The following is a 19,319-nucleotide window of genomic DNA, read 5'->3' as shown; positions in this document are numbered from 1 at the left end:
TTATAAACCTCAGAGTGCTATAGAAATGTGAGTAGTTGCTTTTATGGGGCTGCTAGGGGGTGCAGCGAATGGAGTGCCAGGCCTTTTCCTGAGTTCAAATCTGGCCTCAGATACTTAGTAGCTGTGTGACCCTGGGTAGTTTCCTATTTTACTCAGTTTCCTCATCTGTAAAATGAACTGGAGAAGGAAATGGTAACCTGCTTCTTCATCCTTGCCAAAAAAACCCAAAACAACTTAGGAAGAGTCAGACACAACTGATCAACAAAACACTGACAGCAGCAACAAACCGCTCCGGTCATGAAGAGCCAGACACAACCGAAGTGACATATTATTGTCATGCATATTTGTTAATATTTCTGTTCTTGGTGAATCTTACTGGCTCACCTAATCTTATGGCTGTAAATCTCTGAACTTAAGCTTATCAATTGCATTCTATCCTTCTTTCCTTTCTTTCCTCCCTTCCCTCTCTCTTTTCTTTCCTCCCTTTTCTCTCTTTTTCCTTCCTTCCCTTTCTTATCTCTCTTTTCCTTCTGTCCCTTTTCCTCTCTCTCCTTCCTCTTTCACCTGTTTTTGTCTCAGACACGTAGACCTTGTCTCTTTTTGGTAGTGTGATTCTGGCCACCTTTCATCACAAATGAGCTCTCCTTAAGGAATCACTAATACCTGGTTATGGACACAACGGTACTATAGAGCCATTGTAGATCGTCAGTCATCATATCCTTCTTACTTCTGGACAGGCCATCTCTTCCTCTTGGGGATTAAACTTCATGCAACTGGGAGGACCCTTGGGAGTCTTACCTGAACAGGACTTCCCTCCCCAGCATCCCAGCCATGTGGTCATTGGGCAGAACCCACCACCTTCCAAGGCAATCAGTTCCACCTGTAGATACGTCTTACGGACAGGAAGTTTTTTCTCACCTCTAACTGAAATTTACTTCTTTGAGACATCCACCTCAATCTCCAAATTCCCATCGAGGTCTGATGTTTGGTGGCTCTCTAACTTTGTAACAAACAGAAGGACAAGTGTTAAATTACATGTGCATCCAGCGCTACTGTTGGGATCACCATTGAGTTCTTGGGGAAATCCCATTTGGAAGGTTGCTGAGTGTGCCAGAGACTTTATCAGGGGAAGGTTAGGTTTTAGGTATAATTTTCTACCATCTTTCCATGGTCTTTTGAAAATTTTTAGGAAGGTCAAAGCAAGCAGGCTACTTTTGGATGGAGTGAGCAGGAAACAGGTGTTGGGTTTCAAACCTGTCTTTTAGGGGGTACATACATGTACCCATAAGTCATTCTGCCTCCAGTGAAGAAGTTTTGAGGATGCTTGAAAGTCTGCCTGCCATGTAGCACCAGAAAGAGGAATGTAGAGGGAGCCCAAAGTGCTGGGTTACCACCTACATTGCTATAATGAAGCAGACAAGTCTTAGCAGAAGCTGGAATGCTGAAGATAAGAATTTCCTGGGTTAGAGTAATTACAAATAATTATGCCTGCCCTTAAAGAAAAATCCTGCATTAGTCAAAGTTAGCATGCTACAACTGACTTTATTTAAAACTAACCAAAACTCTTGACATAAGACCAATTGATTGCCCCAAGCCATATTTCACTAATGCTTACCTAAAAGTGTTTTCTAAGAATAAAGAAAAAAGGCACTTATTTAATATTATCTTGTACTTGAGAGTGCAGACCCAGAAAAACAGATGGAAAATTTGGAGGGGAGGTGTCTCTTACTTATTTTTCCCAAAGACTTTTCTTTAAAATATTGAACAATTTCGGGGGGAGAGAGGGGAGGCAGCAGGAAGACAAGAAGGGTGGAAGAAAAATTCTGTTTTTAGGAAGTTTAAATCGATGAACAACATAGAAAACATGTTATTGACCTTGATTCTAGTTCTGGTTTTGTCATTAATTTGGCCTTGCATCAGTCATTATATTTCTTTGAGCCTCAGTTTCGTTACCTGTAAAACAAGGAGGGTCAGCCCCTTTCACCTCCAACATAACCAGACAAATTCTATGTTCATATGTTGCTAGCCAGTCTTGAATCTCCCCCTCCCCACCAAACGATTTCTAAAAACTGTGTAATAGGGAGTTTTGACATAAAGCAGTCGTCCTCGTGAGATCCTTTCCCTTTGTTGTCCCCACGTGCCAATGTAAATATAAGGGGGAGGCAGTGCACTTCTTTTGTCCTCAAGCATTACTCTCTTCACAAGAAAAAGAAAGGCGTTGGTGCCTTCTTTGCTTGTGAACTTCATTTTCATGACTTGTTCTTTTTGGGTTTTTTGTGTGTCATAGACTTTTGGTAGTCATATGAATCCTATAGCTCTTTCTCAGAGTGTTTTTAAATACATAAAATTAAAGGCATAAGTTTACAAAGGAACCCAATTACATTGAAGTACTTATACACTAAAAAAACATGTTAAGAACCTGTGATCCACGTAGGAGTAGGCAGAGATCTTCCCCTCAATCCCCCTTCCCCACCTCTGCCAGCTCCCTAGGGCAGAAATACAAGGGATGATAACATTTGATGATTCCATTCTGAAGCATGCAGTAGTTTTAGGATTTAATGCTGGGAAGTTCCTTCTCAGTTACAATATACCTTCAGTGCGAGGTTCCAGAAGATAGGCTAGGATTCTTCCTAGTGTGTCTCACCTCTGTAATGAGGCAAAGAAAGTCTTTGTATGTATGACACAATCCCTTCTTGGTTCCTTTGGCCTGGTTCACATTCTGCCATCTTTTACATACCATGAAATAAATGTTTGCAGCAGATTAAAAATAAAGTAGCATGTGAAAGGGTAGAAAGCTTTATTTGGCCAATCCAGGCAAAGCTATATTTTTCAGAAAGCTTTGAGGATAACTGTGACCCATTGGTAATGAGAACTCAGAAGACCCTGATATGATTAAAAACAGTATTTTCTTAGTCCTTTTCCTGAAAATGAGTGATATATTCTGCACCTATATTTAAATTCTCCAAATGTCTTTTCCTCCTTGGGGAGTGGATTTTAAGTTATTTTCTCCCCAATGGTTTAAAATTTTCTAGGAATATCTTCATATTCCTAGAATGATGAATATAAACATTTTTATTGTAGAATATCTATGTATTCCTCAGACTGTGGAGGAGGTAAAAAGGGCAGGAAATGTAATTTTCTAATTGCTGAGATTTTCTTGTCAGGCCATATTTTGACCTGCTTCTTATAAACTCAAGAATCTGGTGTCTCTGAGGTTTTTCTTTTGATTTTATTAGCCTTGGTAACAGAATTAGAAACATTTAAAATTAAATTCAATTAATAAGCTTATAATCTTATGAATAAACACTACTTTTACATTATTTATCATCACAATTTGGTCTGCCAAGTTAGGCAAAGAGATGGTTTTGCGGGTGACGTAGGGTTTGGAGCCAGGAAGACAGATATGAGTACAAATCCCACCAGCACTTTCACTTAACCTTTCTATAAAATTAGGGGGTTGGAAGAGGTGATCTCTGGTCTCCCTTCTACTCTCTGAAGCCACTGAATAAGTCTTTGTCTATCACACATATTAGCCATGATGAGCATGGAGAAATCACTTAATTTTTTGTTATTGTCCCAAGCGACTTTTGTTTTTTAAATTAAATTAAATTTTTTAATTATTAATTTATTTGTTTTCAGTTTTCTACAATCACTTCCATAAGTCTTAGATTTTCTCTCCCTCCCTCCCCGAGACAGCATGTAATCTTATATGGATTCTACACACATATTCTTATTAAACATATTTTCATATTAGTCACATTGCACAGAAGAGTTAAAATGAATGGGAGAAACTATGAGAAAACCCCAAACAAAACATAACACAAGAGAAAATATTTTGCTTCATTCTGCATTCCAGTTCCATAGTTCTTTCTCTGGATGTGGAAGGCATTTTGCCTCAAGAGTCCTTTGGGAATGTGTTAGGTCCTTGCATTGCTGTGAAGGGCTAAGTCTACCTGAAACAGTCCTCACACACTGTGGTTGTTACTGTGTACAATCTTCTGGTTCTGCTCCTTTCAGTCAACGTTAGTTTATATAAGTCCTTGTAGGCTTCTCTGAAGTCTTCTTGTTCGTTTCTCATAATACAATAGTATTCCATTGCATTCATATACCACAACTTTTTCAACCATTCCCCAACTGATGGGCATCCCCTTGATTTCTAGTTCTTGGTCACTACAAAAAGAGTTGCTATAAATATTTTTGTACATGTGGGACCCTTTCCTATTTTTATGATCTCTTGGGGATACAGTCCTAGAAGCAATATTGCTGGGTCAAAGGGTATGTACATTTTTGTAACCCCTTGGGCATAGTTTCAAATTACTTTCCAGAATGATTGGATCAGTTCCACCAACAATGAATTAGTATTCTACTCTCCCACATCTTCTCCAACATTTATCATCTTCCTGTTTGGTCATGTTAGCTAATCAGATAGGTATGATATGGTACCTCAGACTTGTTTTGATTTGCATCTCTCATCAATAGTGATTTAGAGCATTTTTTCATATGACTAGAGATAGCTTTAGTTTCTTCCTCTGAAAAGTGCCTGTTCAAATCCTTTGACCGTTTATCCATGGGGAATGACTTGTATTCTTGTACATTTGACTCAGTTCTCTATATGTTTTAGAAATGAGGCCTTTATCAAAGATACTAATTGCAAAAATCCTTTTCCAGTTTTCTCCTTCCCTCCTAATTTTGGTTGCATTGTGTTTGTTTGTGTAAAAACTTTTCAATTTAATGTAATGAAAATTATCCATTTTGCACTTCATAATGTTCTCTATCTCTTGTTTGGTCAAAAATTTCTCCATTCTCCATAAATCTGACAAATACACTATTCCTTGCTCCCTTAATTTATTTATAGTATCAGTCTTTATATCTAGATCATGTGTCCATTTAGACTTTATTCTTGCATACGGTATCAGGCATTGGTCTATGCCCAGTTTTCACCACACTGTTATTCAGTTTTCCTGGCAGTTTTTGTCACACAGTGAGTTTTCTTAACCCAGAAGCAGAGGTCTATGGGTTTATCAAACAGTGGACTGCTATATTTATTGACTTCTGTATCTTGAGTACCTAACCTACTCCACTGGTCTACCCCTCTGTTTCTTAGCCAGTACCAAGTGGTTTTGATGATTGCTGCTTTATTATACAATTTGAGATCTGGTTGGGCTAGGCCACCTTCCCTAGCATTTCTTTTCATTAATTTCCTTGATATTCTGAATCTTTTGTTCTTCCAGATGAATTTTGATATTATTTTTTCTACTCTAGAAAATATTTTTCTGGTAGTTTGATTGGTATGGCACTGAATAAGTAAATTAATTTAGGTAGAATTATTTTTTATTATATTAGCTCGGCCTACCCACAAGCAACTGATGTTTTTTCACTTTCTTAGATCTGTCTTTATTTGTGCCAAAAGTGTTTCATAATTGTGTTCATACAGTCCCTGGGTTTCTTTTGGCAGGTAGATTCCCAGGTATTTTATAGTGTCTACCATAGCTTTAAAAGGAATTTCTCTTTCCATCTCTTGCTGTTGGGCTTTGTTAGTAATATATAGAAATGCAGATGATTTATGTGGGTTTGTTTTGTAATTTGCAACTTTGCCAAAGTTGTTTATTATTTCAAGTAGTTTTTTACTTGATTCTCTAGGATTCTCTAAGTATATATCACTATATCATCTGCAAAGTGATAATTTAGTTTCTTCTTTGCCTGCTCTAATTCCTTCAATTTCTTTTTTTTCTCTTATTGCTACAGCTAACATTCTAGGACCCAAGCAGCTTGCGAAGACAATTATGGTTCAGACCATCTGCTGATCTCCATTGATAGAGGGAGTTTCTATGCCAGGAATCCCCTTCACCAATGAAATCATAAGTCTGGACCCCCTCAAAATGAGAGGCTTCAGTTATGTGATTGCTGAAGATCTTTCCAACTGTAGATAGCATATCTTTGTATTCTCAGACTAATTTTTGGAGCTAGAAAGTTTGTTGCCTAATCTGTTCAGATAATCTTTTTTTCATGTATTTCTTTTTAATTTCTTTTAAACATTCATTTAAACAAAATTTTTGAGTTCTCCTGTGCTTGATGTAAATCCACTTTACATCAGGCAGCTCACCATTGGTTGGCAACTGAGCGTGGGGAAAATCTACACCCATTGTGAAAGGTTCCATGTATTCTTTTTAAATTATTTTTTTGGAATCTGTGATTCAGCTTAAATTTTATCATTTCAAAAGCCATTAAATTAAGGTGATTGTTATTAAAAAATTTTTTTGAGTTCCAAATTATCTCCCTTCCTCCTGTCCTTTCCTTATCCATTGAGAAGTCGACCAATATGGCACCTATTATAAGCACATATTTCTTATTAAAAATTAGCTTGCATTTTTATAATGCTTTATATAAGTTTTGAACCAATTGCCTCACAGCAGCCCTTTGAGGTGATGTTGTTTTTAGCTCCACTTTATGATTTGAGGGACCTGAGGCTTGAGGAGGATGAAGCGATTTGTCCGGGGCCTCACCCTCGATTAGTAGTTGGTTGAGCCTGGATGCTCTCTCAGGTCTCTTAGTTGATCATCCTTGATACCACCTCTTAAACAGGAGCCTTATATTTTGCTTTTGATAATAACTGAAAAACTTTCCTGGTCTTCTGCCAACTGATCCGTTATTGGCATCCCGTCGTTGTTGCTTTTGGTTTTTTTAGGGCTCAAATTCCTTATGATTGGATCTGCAGCGCAGACATGCATTTCCTTTCTTGAATACTAGATTTTGCTTAAACAAAAGAATTTCTCCTCCCTCCGCCTTTCCCCCCCGGAATCCCTTTGTCACCCATAATTAAGTTCTTCTTTTCCCCACTCCTGCTGGGTGGAATTCAAAGTTGTTTTTCCCCCAATGGTTTAAAGTTTTCTAGGAATACTTTTTTACCTCTGGGCATGGGGAAAGTGACAAATATTTTCATCTCATTTGCTCCTATTTACTGGATTCTGAAAAAACAGCTGATCTGGGTGTCAGTCACCTGGCCACGGTGTGATTGTGGAGGCTTTTGTTTGTGTGGCCCTCTGCACATCTGGCTTTACACCGTCTTGTGAACACCTCTCTCCAGGGAAAGGAATATGAAAATGTAACAACCCAGACAGCACTTAGATGATTCTGCCTTTGGTTCTGATATATGGCTATGTGAGAAAAAACATGAAACAGCAAGCTGGTGATGGTGGGGAGGCAGCCAAAAGAGGCTGCTCTTTAAAAATGCCTTACTCCAAGCCTTTGATGCATGAAAACAAATGAAATCTTACTAACAAACCAGCTCACTCCCCCAAAAACTTTCTCTGTGCCTCAGTTTCTTCATTTGTAAAATGAAAAGCACCTATCTTACAGAAGTGGTTGTGAGGCTCAGATGAGTGGACACGAAGGCGGAGCTCTTTGCAGACATTGATACACTATTAGATGCATTAGAATTTAATGCACTGTCTTTTATTTATGTATCTGTTTATTTATAGTTTTCAGCAGTCACTTCCATAAGATTTTGAGTTCTAAGTTTTCTCCCCCTCCTTCTACTCTCTCTAAGACAGTGTGCAATCTGATGTAAGCTATACATATATATTCCTATTAACTATATTTTCATATTGATCATGTTGTAAAGAAGAATTATAACCAGTGGGAGAAACTGCAAGGAAGAAATGACAAGATGAAGGAGCACATAGTGTGTTTTGGTCTGCGTTCATGCTCCGTAGTTGTTCTTCTGGGTGTGGATTTTGCCTCGTGAGTCTTTTGGAGTTGTCTTCGATCCTTGCTTAATGCACTATTAATGTTAGTATTCTCATTCTCTTTCTGGATACAGTAGAAATTGAGGGTGATCTATGCTTTGGTCTAGCGTTAGCCCTCCAGATGACAAGCTGACCTCAGGAAAGCCTTCCCTAGACAGTCCACACTGGCACGGATTTGTTGGATGGCTCTTGCCATAGCAGAATGATGTGTCTCGGTGACTCTCCTTTGTCTGTCTCCCTAGTCTGACATCAACAACCCGATCGAGTTCGGAGGCTCTTCGGGGAAGATATGCGGCTCCTGAACAAGAGGTAGGTTTATTTCCTTCCCCTGTTTTTGCTGCTTCTCAGAAGCCTTTTTTTCCAGGAATGCATTTGGTCATTTACATCTTACTTATCTACTCCTTTGTTTATTTAGCTGTGCATTTTGTATGTTGTGTCCCCCTCGGTCTGTATTCGTCATCCACTTCTCTCCCTGGGAAAGATTGGGAAGATTAAAGAGAAAACTGGTTGGCACCTTCCCATGTGTGCTGTGGGGGCGAAGTTGTTTAAACAGTTTCCAAGGCTCCTGCCACCACAGTTGGCTCTTTGCGCACGGCTCCTGCTGTTTGGGCCTCTAGCAGATGTTTGAGTAACTACTCCGTGCTGTGCTCTTGAAGGTCTCTGCTGTTTCCCTTGGTGAGCGTCCTGCTTCTGGAGACCTGTAAGCGACTCGAGCTACGGTGGAATGCTTGATTCTTCCCTCTCCACCATCTGTGGTGATGAGCTGAGAGGTTGGAAAATTAAATGGAACACTGGAACACCTTGGGCCACAGTGAAATTGCCTAGGCAGGTAGAGAGGAAATAATGATGCAGCTGGGAAGTCTTCATTTTAAATCGGCGCTTTTGGAGCCCTCTGGACCTAGTGTTTTGTGGGGATAAGTCCATCGTTTCCATTCCCTGCAAAAATAATTTTCTAGTCCATCCAGAAGCAAGTCCTGCAAAGAACTTGAGGTAGGGCCACATTTGGAAGGAATTCTGATACTGTAGAAAGGAAGAAACAGTGATATCCTGAAAGGTCCAGCTGTCAGCCCTGTAGAAATGCAAACTTTGGTGGAGTGGGGCTGAGCTGGGCTCTGGCCCCAGGTCAGAAGCACCAGACCCCTTTTGACATCTGCCCATCAGCTCCATCTCTGTGACCGCCCCTGGATAGACAAGCTTTGTTGTCTACCCAGAAGTGGTCTCTATGCAGCTGACACTGCGGATGATCTTTTCTGCACCTGAGCTGAGACAGTTGGGATTGTCTCCCGGCCAGTGCATCTAATTGGATCTCTGTCACGCAGGAGCAGAGTTTGAAATGGTTATGGCACCTCCTTTATGAGAAGAGAATCCTCCCTCCAGAAGCTGGAGTCATTTCTTGCCAGCTGAGTGGGTGACCTCCTGCTGAGACCATCCTGTCGCATTTTCAGTATCTTGATTGTGTTTAGGGTTTAAACAAAAAGCAGCAGCCAATCTCCTGATAGATTTAACATAAGGGGATTTTTTTTTCCGTATTTGATGTGGGGGAAAAAATCCATTATTTTCTTCTTTCTAAACCAGCAAATATATGGTTTGTCATTTTCTTACTGGGGCATTGGAGACAATAATACTTTTGTTACAGCTCTGCAGGAGTCTTGAGGCAGGTTGGAATCCTGCCTCTGTGGGCTAGTCACTTACGCTCTGCGCGTCAGTTCCCTCGTCAGTGAAATGATAATAATAACATTAACCTCACAAATGAGATGTGTCACACCCGTTAGAAACAGTTAACGAACTTTAGAAATGTGGTTTCTTGCTGTTACAATTAGGAGTGGGATTTGCTGTGCCCTGACATTGTTGGACCTCTAAGAGAAATGAATATTATTTTGTGTCCAAGGTAGTAGGTCTTGTTTTCATTAGGATGATAACTGAAATCTGCGAGAGGTCTCTTTCACAAAGGAAGGAAAAAAGGCAGAAAAAAGTGCACGGGTTTTCAGTGACTAGCTATTGTCTGACTGGGGCTATGAACCCAACAGCTGTGTTTTAGATCGACGTTCTCTATTCATTAGTCCACAGTGACAATCGGGGCTTTTGTGGTTCAGATAATAGCCTTGGCTGGATCCATCTTGAAAGCTGTTGGACCCTCTGAGCATTGTTCATTGAAAAAAATTTTCATTGAACTGCTAGGACATGCAGAATCTTTCGTAATAGTACTGGAGGTGGTATTGAAGAACGCTGAATTTAGAAGCAGAGGGACCTGAGTCTTTTTGTTCTTTGGGAGGCAGTTGGGGTTAAATGACTTGTCTGAGGCTGAATTCGAACTCATGTCCTCCTGACTTTGGGGCTGTTGCTCTAAGGGACCTGAGTTTTAATTCCCGTTCTGCTGCTTGCTACCTACGTACCCTACATTACATTATATCACATCCTTGGGCCTCACTTTCTCACGTGTAAAATAAAGGGATTGGAATTAGGAGATCTCTAACGTGGCACAATGGCTAGAATGCTGGGCCTGACTTCAAATGCTGCCTCAGACAGTTTCCTAGCCCTGTGGCGCCTGACTTCAAATCCTGTTCATCTTTCAAATGGGAATGATAATGGTACTTTCCTCATAGGGTTGTTGGTTGCGAGAATCAAATTAGTTAAAGGACCATATAAATGATACAATTATTCAAGCTTGAAATCTAAGTCTGATCCTAGGATGACTTTAATAACAGCCCTTCGTTCTGTTTGTTTCCTTTTGTCTCATAGGTAGCTCGGTGCTGCTTTTGCTTAGCTCCTGATGGAGAAGGTATGTGGGGAATTAGCTTTATTTGATCCGAATCCGTTGACTTCAGATAGAATAATTTTGTCGACGGTAGAAGTGTTTGATGTGTGTTTATACACACGTGTGTGTGTGCCTTTATACACCAAGACTTTTTTCCATTTCTCCTCATGGTGGGGTGGGGGTTAATACTCATTTCTCTCATTCTTTACCAGGGCTTTTGTTTACATAAAACTGCCAGTGGAATTTAGAGGGCTTGCAGGCAGCTTTTTAAAGGAATAGTTTGAAAATTAAAATGTCAGCAGCTCTTAAAGTCTTAGGTTTTTTTTTCTCTCACTTCCTTTCTTTCTCCATTTTCCTTTTTCTGGAGTCATGTCATGGACAGGCAGGCTAGCCCTGTGATTGCTTTGGTATAAGGGGTTCCTCAATGAGGAAATTCCCTCTACCAGTGTAGGCCAGTGCCTTCTCTGGGACTTCTCTGGAGTTGAGATCAAGTGACTTGCCCAAAGCCAGTAAAGTTCCTGGGGTGGGCCCAGAATTGTGATTTCCTGGCTCTTAGGCCATCTTTCAATTGACTGTATTACAGTGTCAGTTAGGCAAGGCCTAGAGAAGATCTGAGTTCAAATCCAGCCTCAGGCAGTAGATATGTGACCCTAGGCACATCACTTAACCTCTGCCTCAGTTTCCTCATCTGTAAAATGGGGATGCTAATAGCACCTATGTCCCAGCGTTGCTGTGAGGATCAAATTAGATTATGCAGCACTCAGCACAGTACCTGGCTGTATGTTACGTTATTGTTATCATCATCACTATTGTTACTATTTTCTGGGGTTTTTTGTTGTTCATAATTATTATTGAGAGGTTTACTAGTTTAATAGCAGGGGCGCTGGCCTTTGGGGTTGGACAAGTCCTAGCTTTTCTACCATTTACCAGCTCTGTGACCGTAAGCACGCCGCTTCCTGTCTTTGAATCTCCAGTTTCCCCATCCATAATAGGAAGAAAATAATAATACTTAGGTTGCCCACTTTATAGATTATTGGTAAGATCAGCAGAGACTCTCTCCCTTCCCCCCTCTTTCCTGCCCACCCCACTCTTTGACTCTTCCCCCCATCCTCTCTCTCCTTCCACTCCCCACCTCCTCGCTCTCTATCTCTCCCCTCCGCACACACATATCTATCTGTCTATCTATCTGTCTGTCTGTCTATCTGTCTGTCTGTCTGCCTGTTTATAGCTATCTATCTGTCTGCCTATCTATCTCTGTTTGTCTATTCATCTATTTGTCTGTCTACCTCTGTGTGTGTGTGTGTGTGTGTGTGTGTGTGTGTGTGTGTATATATTATATATATAAAATGCTTTCCTAAATCTCAAGCCCAGTATAAATGTCAGTCATGACTTATAATTATTTAAGGGCTAAATGTAAAAAAATCCAAATGAATTAAGAAATCTTTGATGATAATCTTTGTGGATCCTTAGCTATGTCCTCTAAGGAGAGGGTCTGGGTACTTATGGGGCTCTTCCACACTGGGCATTTTTCTTCTGAGTTGGAACCATTTTGCCTTTAGGAAGTTGTGCCAAAATGGATGGGGCTCTTCAGTAAATCCATTTCAGCCAGAAGGTGCCAAGGAGTTATTTCTTTTTCCAGACACTCACTCTTCTGTAAGGGCATTCGAGGCCAGGATGAAATCTGCACTAAGCCCCAGGGAGCTTCTCTCAGCATTTCTTCCACAGTTAGAAGCAAGACAAGATTGGAGGGAAGTGGGGGAGCAGGGGCAGCCTCTCCGGAGCAGCCGAGCCCCTCACTTCTGCCCTTTCCTTTTTAGCAGATGTGGAGGAGCCTGATGGGCGGAGGGGAGGACAGCAAGTCATCTACGATGAGAAGAAAGGCACCGTCTACAGCTACGCCTACTTTCATTTTGTCTTTTTCTTGGCTTCCCTTTATGTGATGATGACGGTCACCAACTGGTTCAAGTGAGTAGCCTGTGCTCCCTAATGCTTCATGGTGGGTGGTGGGAGGCCAAGGCGGCAGTTTTGAATGTTGCTATAATGATAATATGTCATAATATTATAATGTATTATAATGTAATTATAATACACTATAATATAGTTATAATGTCATAATAATTAATAATAACATAATATATTGCCTAGTAATTAATAATGAGGGTCCGATTCTGGGGAAGGGTTTTCTCGCCAGTCTCTGTAGAGCATACTAAGCTTCCTGAGAGCAGCACTGTACTGCTCTTTGTGTCCCTAGTGCATGTGTGTAGTAAGTGCTTAATATATCATTTGTTGCGTAAATGAATTAATATGGCTTTGCGGGAATTAAAAGGTCCAGGAGACGTAGTTTCCAGGTGATTGTGTCATTTTGTTAGTAAGGCCAGCATGTTCATTACTTAAGAAGATGGCCATTTGGCCATCTCTCTTAGACCAAAGACAATCATGGTGGAAGGCTTAAGAGTCTATTTACCCCTCAAAGAGTAGGTGTTCCTCAGGGTTCATATCAATCCTGATTGGTTGACAATTAATGAGAGAATATTACAATGAGGGGCTGAGAGTGAGATTACGTCTCCTTTAGACACCATCCCTACGTACCCGGATCACTCCTAGCCTTTGGACAATTTGTTCAAAGAATTATGCCCCACCCAAGCCTGAGCAGGACATAATAGCTACTCCATCTGGTTAGAATTTGAACCAAAAAGTTAGCCCAATGTCATTATCAGCAATGTCCTTTAAGAGAGTGAACTATTTAAAATCAAGACTCTAGAAAAAAACGGGGAAACTCTGGATCTCCCCAGAGATTTTTAATAATCTCTTAATAAACCTCTGTTAATGAAGAGGTTATTAATAATTCTTTCTCTTAGCTTCTGAACTATCCACGTTCTTAAGAAACCTAGAGAGAGGAGGAGCAGAGCTGGTTGCTCTTCTCTGAAAACTCCTCCACGTGGACCTAGAAAGAAAAATCCAAGAGAAGCCACAGTGAATCATATGAACCTAGAAAAGATGCCAGACTGCATCCTGATGGGGAAATCCAAGAAAAAGATCACAGTGTGTTCAGGTTGTTAAAGGGACACAGAGAGGTCTTCAGGGCCTGGCCAAGAGCTCGCTGAAGGGAGTCTACACCAGACGAAGAAGAGGCCCTAGATGTAGATGGTAAAATGTTGAGATGAAGAAAAGTTTAAGCATGTTTTTTATAAATGAAGTGAGAGCACTAGAGGAAGTAATTGGAAAAGGAATGAGAGCTATGGGAGAAAGAGTTGCAAAAGGAATGAAGAGTCCTGTGACCTTGAACAGGTGCCAGCTGACAGTTTTGTGGCTCACTGTCCAGTTCTGATGACAGAGCCAGGGCCAGCTGAGGAAGGCACATGAGCTCAGGGATGTTGTGTTTAGGGATAATGAGCAGTTGCAGACACTAGAAGTAAGTTCATATGATAGTAGCAGCCTTTTAGCTCATACCCCTGGAGTCGTCTCAGTTCCAACTTCCAGTCCAGTGTGAAACCTGCGTAGCTATAAGAAAGGTAGGCATCCCAAAAGGGCCCGTGTGGTTCTCTCACTCTGAACCAACAGAGCTCTCCAGGTGTCTGATAATGGCTGAGTCCAGTAGTTGTCTCAAAGACAGCTCAGAAAGTAATAGAGCTCACAGCAGGGATGCAGCAATCGAATGATGCTGCCCTGGATCAGACCATTTGGGGAGTGCTGAAAGCTTGATCTGTTCCTGAGATTCTTGAGTAAAATAACACTCGATATCCCAAAAAAGCAGCAGCAGGGACCAGTTGTGAGACCTTCCCTTCAGAAGTGCCTAGAGTCCAGTAGCATGAAATTGGAAGTCAGAAAGTAGGCTGGAAAAATCAACAAATTCAAAAAGGATACCATCCTAAAGAGCTATTCAAATGATGGGGAGGTTCAGAATACAAAACCCAAGACTGGCTCCACAATGTCTTCATATGAATGCAGGAGTTAATCCAAGTCTCCCTGGGGTTAGAATTTTACAATACACAAAGTATTATAACTGAGGAATTAGACAGGTTGTTCTTATATTTATCCTTCATTTCAAAGAAGACCAGGACATCAGGGAAATGACTTGCACCTGACTTTGATTTGAGTGAGGGAGGACTGTGCAAGGTCACCAGCCTCATTTTCTCCTCCAGAGCCATCTGGGTCCAGTGGCTAGACCCTGGCCCTTGTAGGCTGAGGCCTTTTCAGGTACTCACTTAGAGTGAGGTAATGCCCATTCAATGAATAGGCCTCTTTAAGAGATGAGTCAAGGAATGGCCCCTTTAGTTAGAAAGAAAAAAGAAAAAAAAATCAAGGTGAGAAGGGAAGACGCTCAGGGTTGCTGTTCCAAAGAGAAACAGTTACCATTGACATTCACTCTAAGCCAAGAGGGCCCAAAATATGGTCATTAAGTGGAACCTGTGAACTGGGTTTAAGGAAGGAAGGAAGGAAATCTAGCCAGTAAACCCCAACTTCATTGGGCAGCTTCTAGCCATCAGACTTTACCTTCCTTTGGAGAGAGGAAGGAGAGAGAGAGGGAGAATTCCACAACTGGCTGGGTCCCCGTTCAGGCAGCTCGAATGACTCACAGGTTGTGTTTGTCCTTCGTTTTTCCAAGAGGACCATGACATCAGAAGACAGGAGAACCAGTGTAGAGAATACCACCAGAGAAATACTTGACTGATTTTTTTTAGAAATGGGCTGTGGAAGATCCAGATTCAGGTTGTATCTCTGACACATACTCAGTGTTTGACCTTGAGCAAGTCCCCTGCTTCTCAAGCAGCTCAGAAGGTGCTGATCAGCCATCTCACCAGCGCTTTCCTGCAATGAAACCCTAAATCCAGTTTTTTAAAAAGATGGGCCAGCCACACATCGAGAACAAGGGATAAAGGCAGAGCAGGCCAACTCCACGTAGCTCTGTGGGTATTCACACAATGTCAGGAGAATGTGAGGGAGGCCCTTACCATGTTGCTGGACCCTGTAGGGCTGATTTAGAGGAAGGTCATCAAGTGTCAGTAGGCTCTGAGCATCAGTATAGGAAAGTGTGCCTGCATCCCTGTCAGACACCAAACGTGAATTAAGCTCCTACGGTGTGCCCTGTCATTATTCTGAGTATTGGGATACCAAGCCACCATTTTAATTATGAGATCCTAGATGGCTTGGAGCAGAATTTTTTTTTTAAGTTAATTTATTTGTTTTTAGTTTTCAACATTCCCTTCCATCAATGTTAAATTTTCTCCCCTTTCCTCAGCTTTCCCCTCCTCAGGACAGCAGGCAGCCTGATACAGGTTCTATGTACACGTTCCTATTAAACATGTTCACGTTGGTTATGTTGTGTAGAAGAATTAAAATGAGTGGGAGGAGCCACAAGAAAGAAAAAACACAAAGCAACAGCCAAAAAGAACATGCATTCAGACTCCATAGCGCTTTCTCTGGATGCGGATGGCCTTTTGCATCATTGAGTCCTTTGGAGTTGTTTTAGGTCCTTGCCTTGCTGAGAAGGGCCAAGTCTAACAAAGTCAGTCATCCCCACACTGGCAGTTACTGGGTATAGTGTTCTCCTGGTTCTGTTGGGGCATGACTCTAAAAGGAAGCAAGTTAAAGGAAAAAGAATTAGCTTTCAAGGAGTCTGTTTATCTTTCTTTCTAACAGCTACGAAGGTGCTCACATTGAAAAATTCTTCAGCGGAAGCACATCTTTCTTCTGGGTCAAGATGGCGTCTTGTTGGATGTGTGTCCTAATCTATCTGTGGACCCTCCTTGCTCCTCTCTGCTGCCCTACCAGAGAATTTTCTGTATGAAAGATCTGAGAGTCCTTCTTTTATCAACAACCATCATTCAGTTTGACCAGTCTGCCAACTAAAAGACTATTTTTTTAAAGGTTTTTTTTTAAGTAATGATAAACGTGAGCAGTTATTTGATTGGAGTCCTTAAAAACACCTGTGAGGTCTCCAGCTCTAGGTTGGCCCAAAGTAGGTCAGGAGGAACATGCGTGTGATAAGAATGTTTGGGCTGTATTGAGTTTTTTCCATGTGAAATGATGAAAGAAACTACCGTTCACTGTGGGAAGCACAGTTTTATTTTAAACCTCAGAAGGAAGAATTGCTTGGGTCCACACTGATCTTACGTAATATCTACTATACATATGCTTTCAACTTTCCTGACCTTTTATAACAAGATGGTGCCATTAAGTTCAAATTCAACAAATCTTTATCAAGTGCCTACAACATGCACATCACTATACTGGGTGCTGGGGTTGGGGGTGTTGTAAAGTTAAGTGAAAGGTGGTCCCCTGCCTTCATGAAGCTGATTGTCTACTAGGTCTCACTTGATACATACACACGTCACTAGTTAGAATACAGCTTTCAGAAAGCGGGATTCTAAAAGGTGGGGTGTTTTTACGTTTTCTATTTTTTTTTTCATTTAGAAATCTGGCTGCTAAATCTGAGAGTTAATATTTTTTCAGCAGATTTCTTTTTTCCCCAAATAGAGGTCAAGGGTTCAGCATATTTTTGTAGAGTAAAGAACAAGTTTCTGTAGTCTGAGATCTATATTCCATGTACAAAAGCATATCAAGCAGCCTGAAGGTCAATTTTTGGCTTTATCTGGAAAGGGGAATTCTGGGGCTGACCCGACTCTGCACTTGAAACACTAAGATGGTTTGTATCCTTTGTTTCTGGGATGAAGTATGGAGTTGCAGCCATATTCTTCATTCTTCCTGACTTCCTAACATTTCAGTATTGAAGGAGGCAGCCATTACTTTCAAGGCAGGTCATACCTAGTGATAGTAATCCTTTAATCAAATCCCAGAGATTTCGTTTAAATTTTTTTTCAGTCCTGTTTCCCTGTGGGTCTTGAATGTCTTTCCCTGAGCTTGTGATGCTGGATATCACAGGTATCGTTGGCTGTCTTCTTTGTCTCCCTGAGCCCCCAACCCGTTCTCTGCCACTTCTTTGTTATAATGTGAATAAGCACAATTTGTTGACAACACAGTTTCACCTAATCATTATTACTTGATAAAGGTATTGCAGTAATTACAACCGTCATTTGTATTGTGGCATACGTGATTTCAAGATAACTACAAAGTTGTCTTTCTCCGTACCTAGCCTATGGGTAGATGCTTAGATAGGGTTTTTTAAAAAATTGTAGGTACTTTTAATAATAATGTTCTTAAAAGGGCTCGGATCCCCAAATGGCTTTTGTGGCTGAAACCTGCTGGGCATGTGACTCTTCTTTCCTCTGTCCTTCCCACCAACTTTGCTGTTTCTGTGCATAAGAGGGCTTTGATTTTGTAGCTTGGGTTATGTTTCCTATGATCACCTTTGCTATTTCTCTGGGATGTTGTGTCTCAAGAGAACTTTGGGGCCAGAGTCAAGTAGGTTTGTTGTGAATGTGACACTTAGGCTTAAGAGAAGGGCATCCCTTTGTTTTATGGGAAAGGATAGCATTTGCCTGGGTACATCCTTGGGCAGTTCACCAGATCAGTGCTTTACTTACCTTGAGAAATTGAATTTCTGGCCATTGCATGAGGAAGTATCTTATTAAAATCAGCCCAAACAGAGACATGGTCTGCTGAGTAACCCTGGGTGCTCCATGACACGGATGTGATAGGGGAAATCTACACTTGGTGTTTCTGGAATTTTCCATTCTTGGTCTAGAAATAAGAGCTGGGGAGAAGTAGGAGATGACTAATGTTCAGAACAGCTTGAGGGCTCAGCCTCAGAGCTCACTTTCCCCTCCTGTACATTGGGAGGACGTTCAAAACCAAAAGATTTGTTAGTAATGCTCTCATCCTTCTAGATGAGAACAGTTTTTCCTGTAGAAGACCTAGTAAATTGAAGTAGCCCACAACATGCTGAATACCAGAGTTAGAAATCTAATGAGAGTGTATCCATTCCATTTCTTCTCTCTTGGACTCTTCCTCCATCTGTATTCTCCTCTTCTTTCTCTCCCTTAGCCCCATTCACCAGTCTATAATAATAGATCAATACTTCTAGAACTGTATATGTATCACACACCCATCTACATATGTGCAACACATATATGACATGTATATAATATACACAATTATGCATATGTTTATGTTGGCCACAGTGTTCAGTTTTTAGATAAATTTTATGGACTTTTTTTCCCCTGTGAAATGAAAGAAACAATTACTAGTCACCATGGAAAGTATTTTTTTTTCATTTTCGAAGAAAGAATTATTTGAACACACCCTAATTATGCATAACCACATGTTGTATGTAACCTTGTAAATTCCTTCACATTTTATAATTAGGAAGTTTCACAGGAGCAGGGGAAAAAAATGAAAAAATGAACACTGACTGATCACCATGCTTCTTGAATCCATTTGGTGTTGTAACTTGAAGTAAATAGATATATACTGACCCTGGAGGCCTCGGCTTGCACATAGCTTTGTAGCTTTGCAAAATATCTGTCATTGTGGTCGTTATTCGAAGCCTAGAGGCACAGTGTTGTCTAAGCGTCAGGGAGTTCCTCAGATTGAGGCTTTGGTTGCATAAGGCTTAGGAGCAGTCTTCAGTAGAAGTTAGAAGGGAAAACTTGAACTTTTTGGAGAAGTCACAAGTAAGTTTTTGTAACGGGGGTTAGTGGGGGTGGGCAGTGGTTTTACTCTCTGAGGAGAGGGCATAGTATTCCTTACTTTGCCCTCATATTCTTTTTTGTCTGGGCAGTAAAGGCCTTATGCTCTAGAACTGAGTCAGAACCCAAATTCAAGAGGTATCTTGAATCCCTCAAATGACTGGGTCTTGCTTACATGAGAGAGTGGCATTCTGCTTCCTAGAACATCTGGCAGAGAAGTTCAGGGTACCC

The 19,319-nt window shown here is 40.9% G+C and overlaps 1 protein-coding gene across 6 annotated transcripts in view; it reads left to right on the top strand.

Annotated features, from left to right (window-relative positions):
* Window positions 1-17,533, top strand: part of SERINC5 (serine incorporator 5) — a 106,863-nt gene extending 89,330 nt beyond the window's left edge. For 2 of the 6 annotated variants that reach the window (XM_072606445.1, XM_072606442.1), the window contains exons 9-12: window positions 7,988-8,054; window positions 10,485-10,524; window positions 12,318-12,465; window positions 16,141-17,533. In XM_072606445.1, coding sequence (XP_072462546.1) covers window positions 7,988-8,054; window positions 10,485-10,524; window positions 12,318-12,465; window positions 16,141-16,288 — 403 coding nt within the window. In that variant the 3' untranslated portion in view covers window positions 16,289-17,533. Of the gene's footprint in view, window positions 1-7,987; window positions 8,059-10,484; window positions 10,525-12,317; window positions 12,466-16,140 lie in introns of all 6 variants that reach the window. The other 4 variants (XM_072606444.1, XM_072606441.1, XM_072606446.1 and 1 more) reach the window with 3 other exon arrangements.
* The last annotated feature ends 1,786 nt before the right edge of the window (window positions 17,534-19,319 follow it).

This window comes from Notamacropus eugenii, chromosome 4 (genome assembly GCF_028372415.1).
Source record: "Notamacropus eugenii isolate mMacEug1 chromosome 4, mMacEug1.pri_v2, whole genome shotgun sequence".
Taxonomy (NCBI): Eukaryota; Metazoa; Chordata; class Mammalia; order Diprotodontia; family Macropodidae; genus Notamacropus; species Notamacropus eugenii.
The sequence above is the reverse complement of the archived record's forward strand: the minus strand, read 5'-3'. Positions and strand labels throughout refer to the sequence as shown.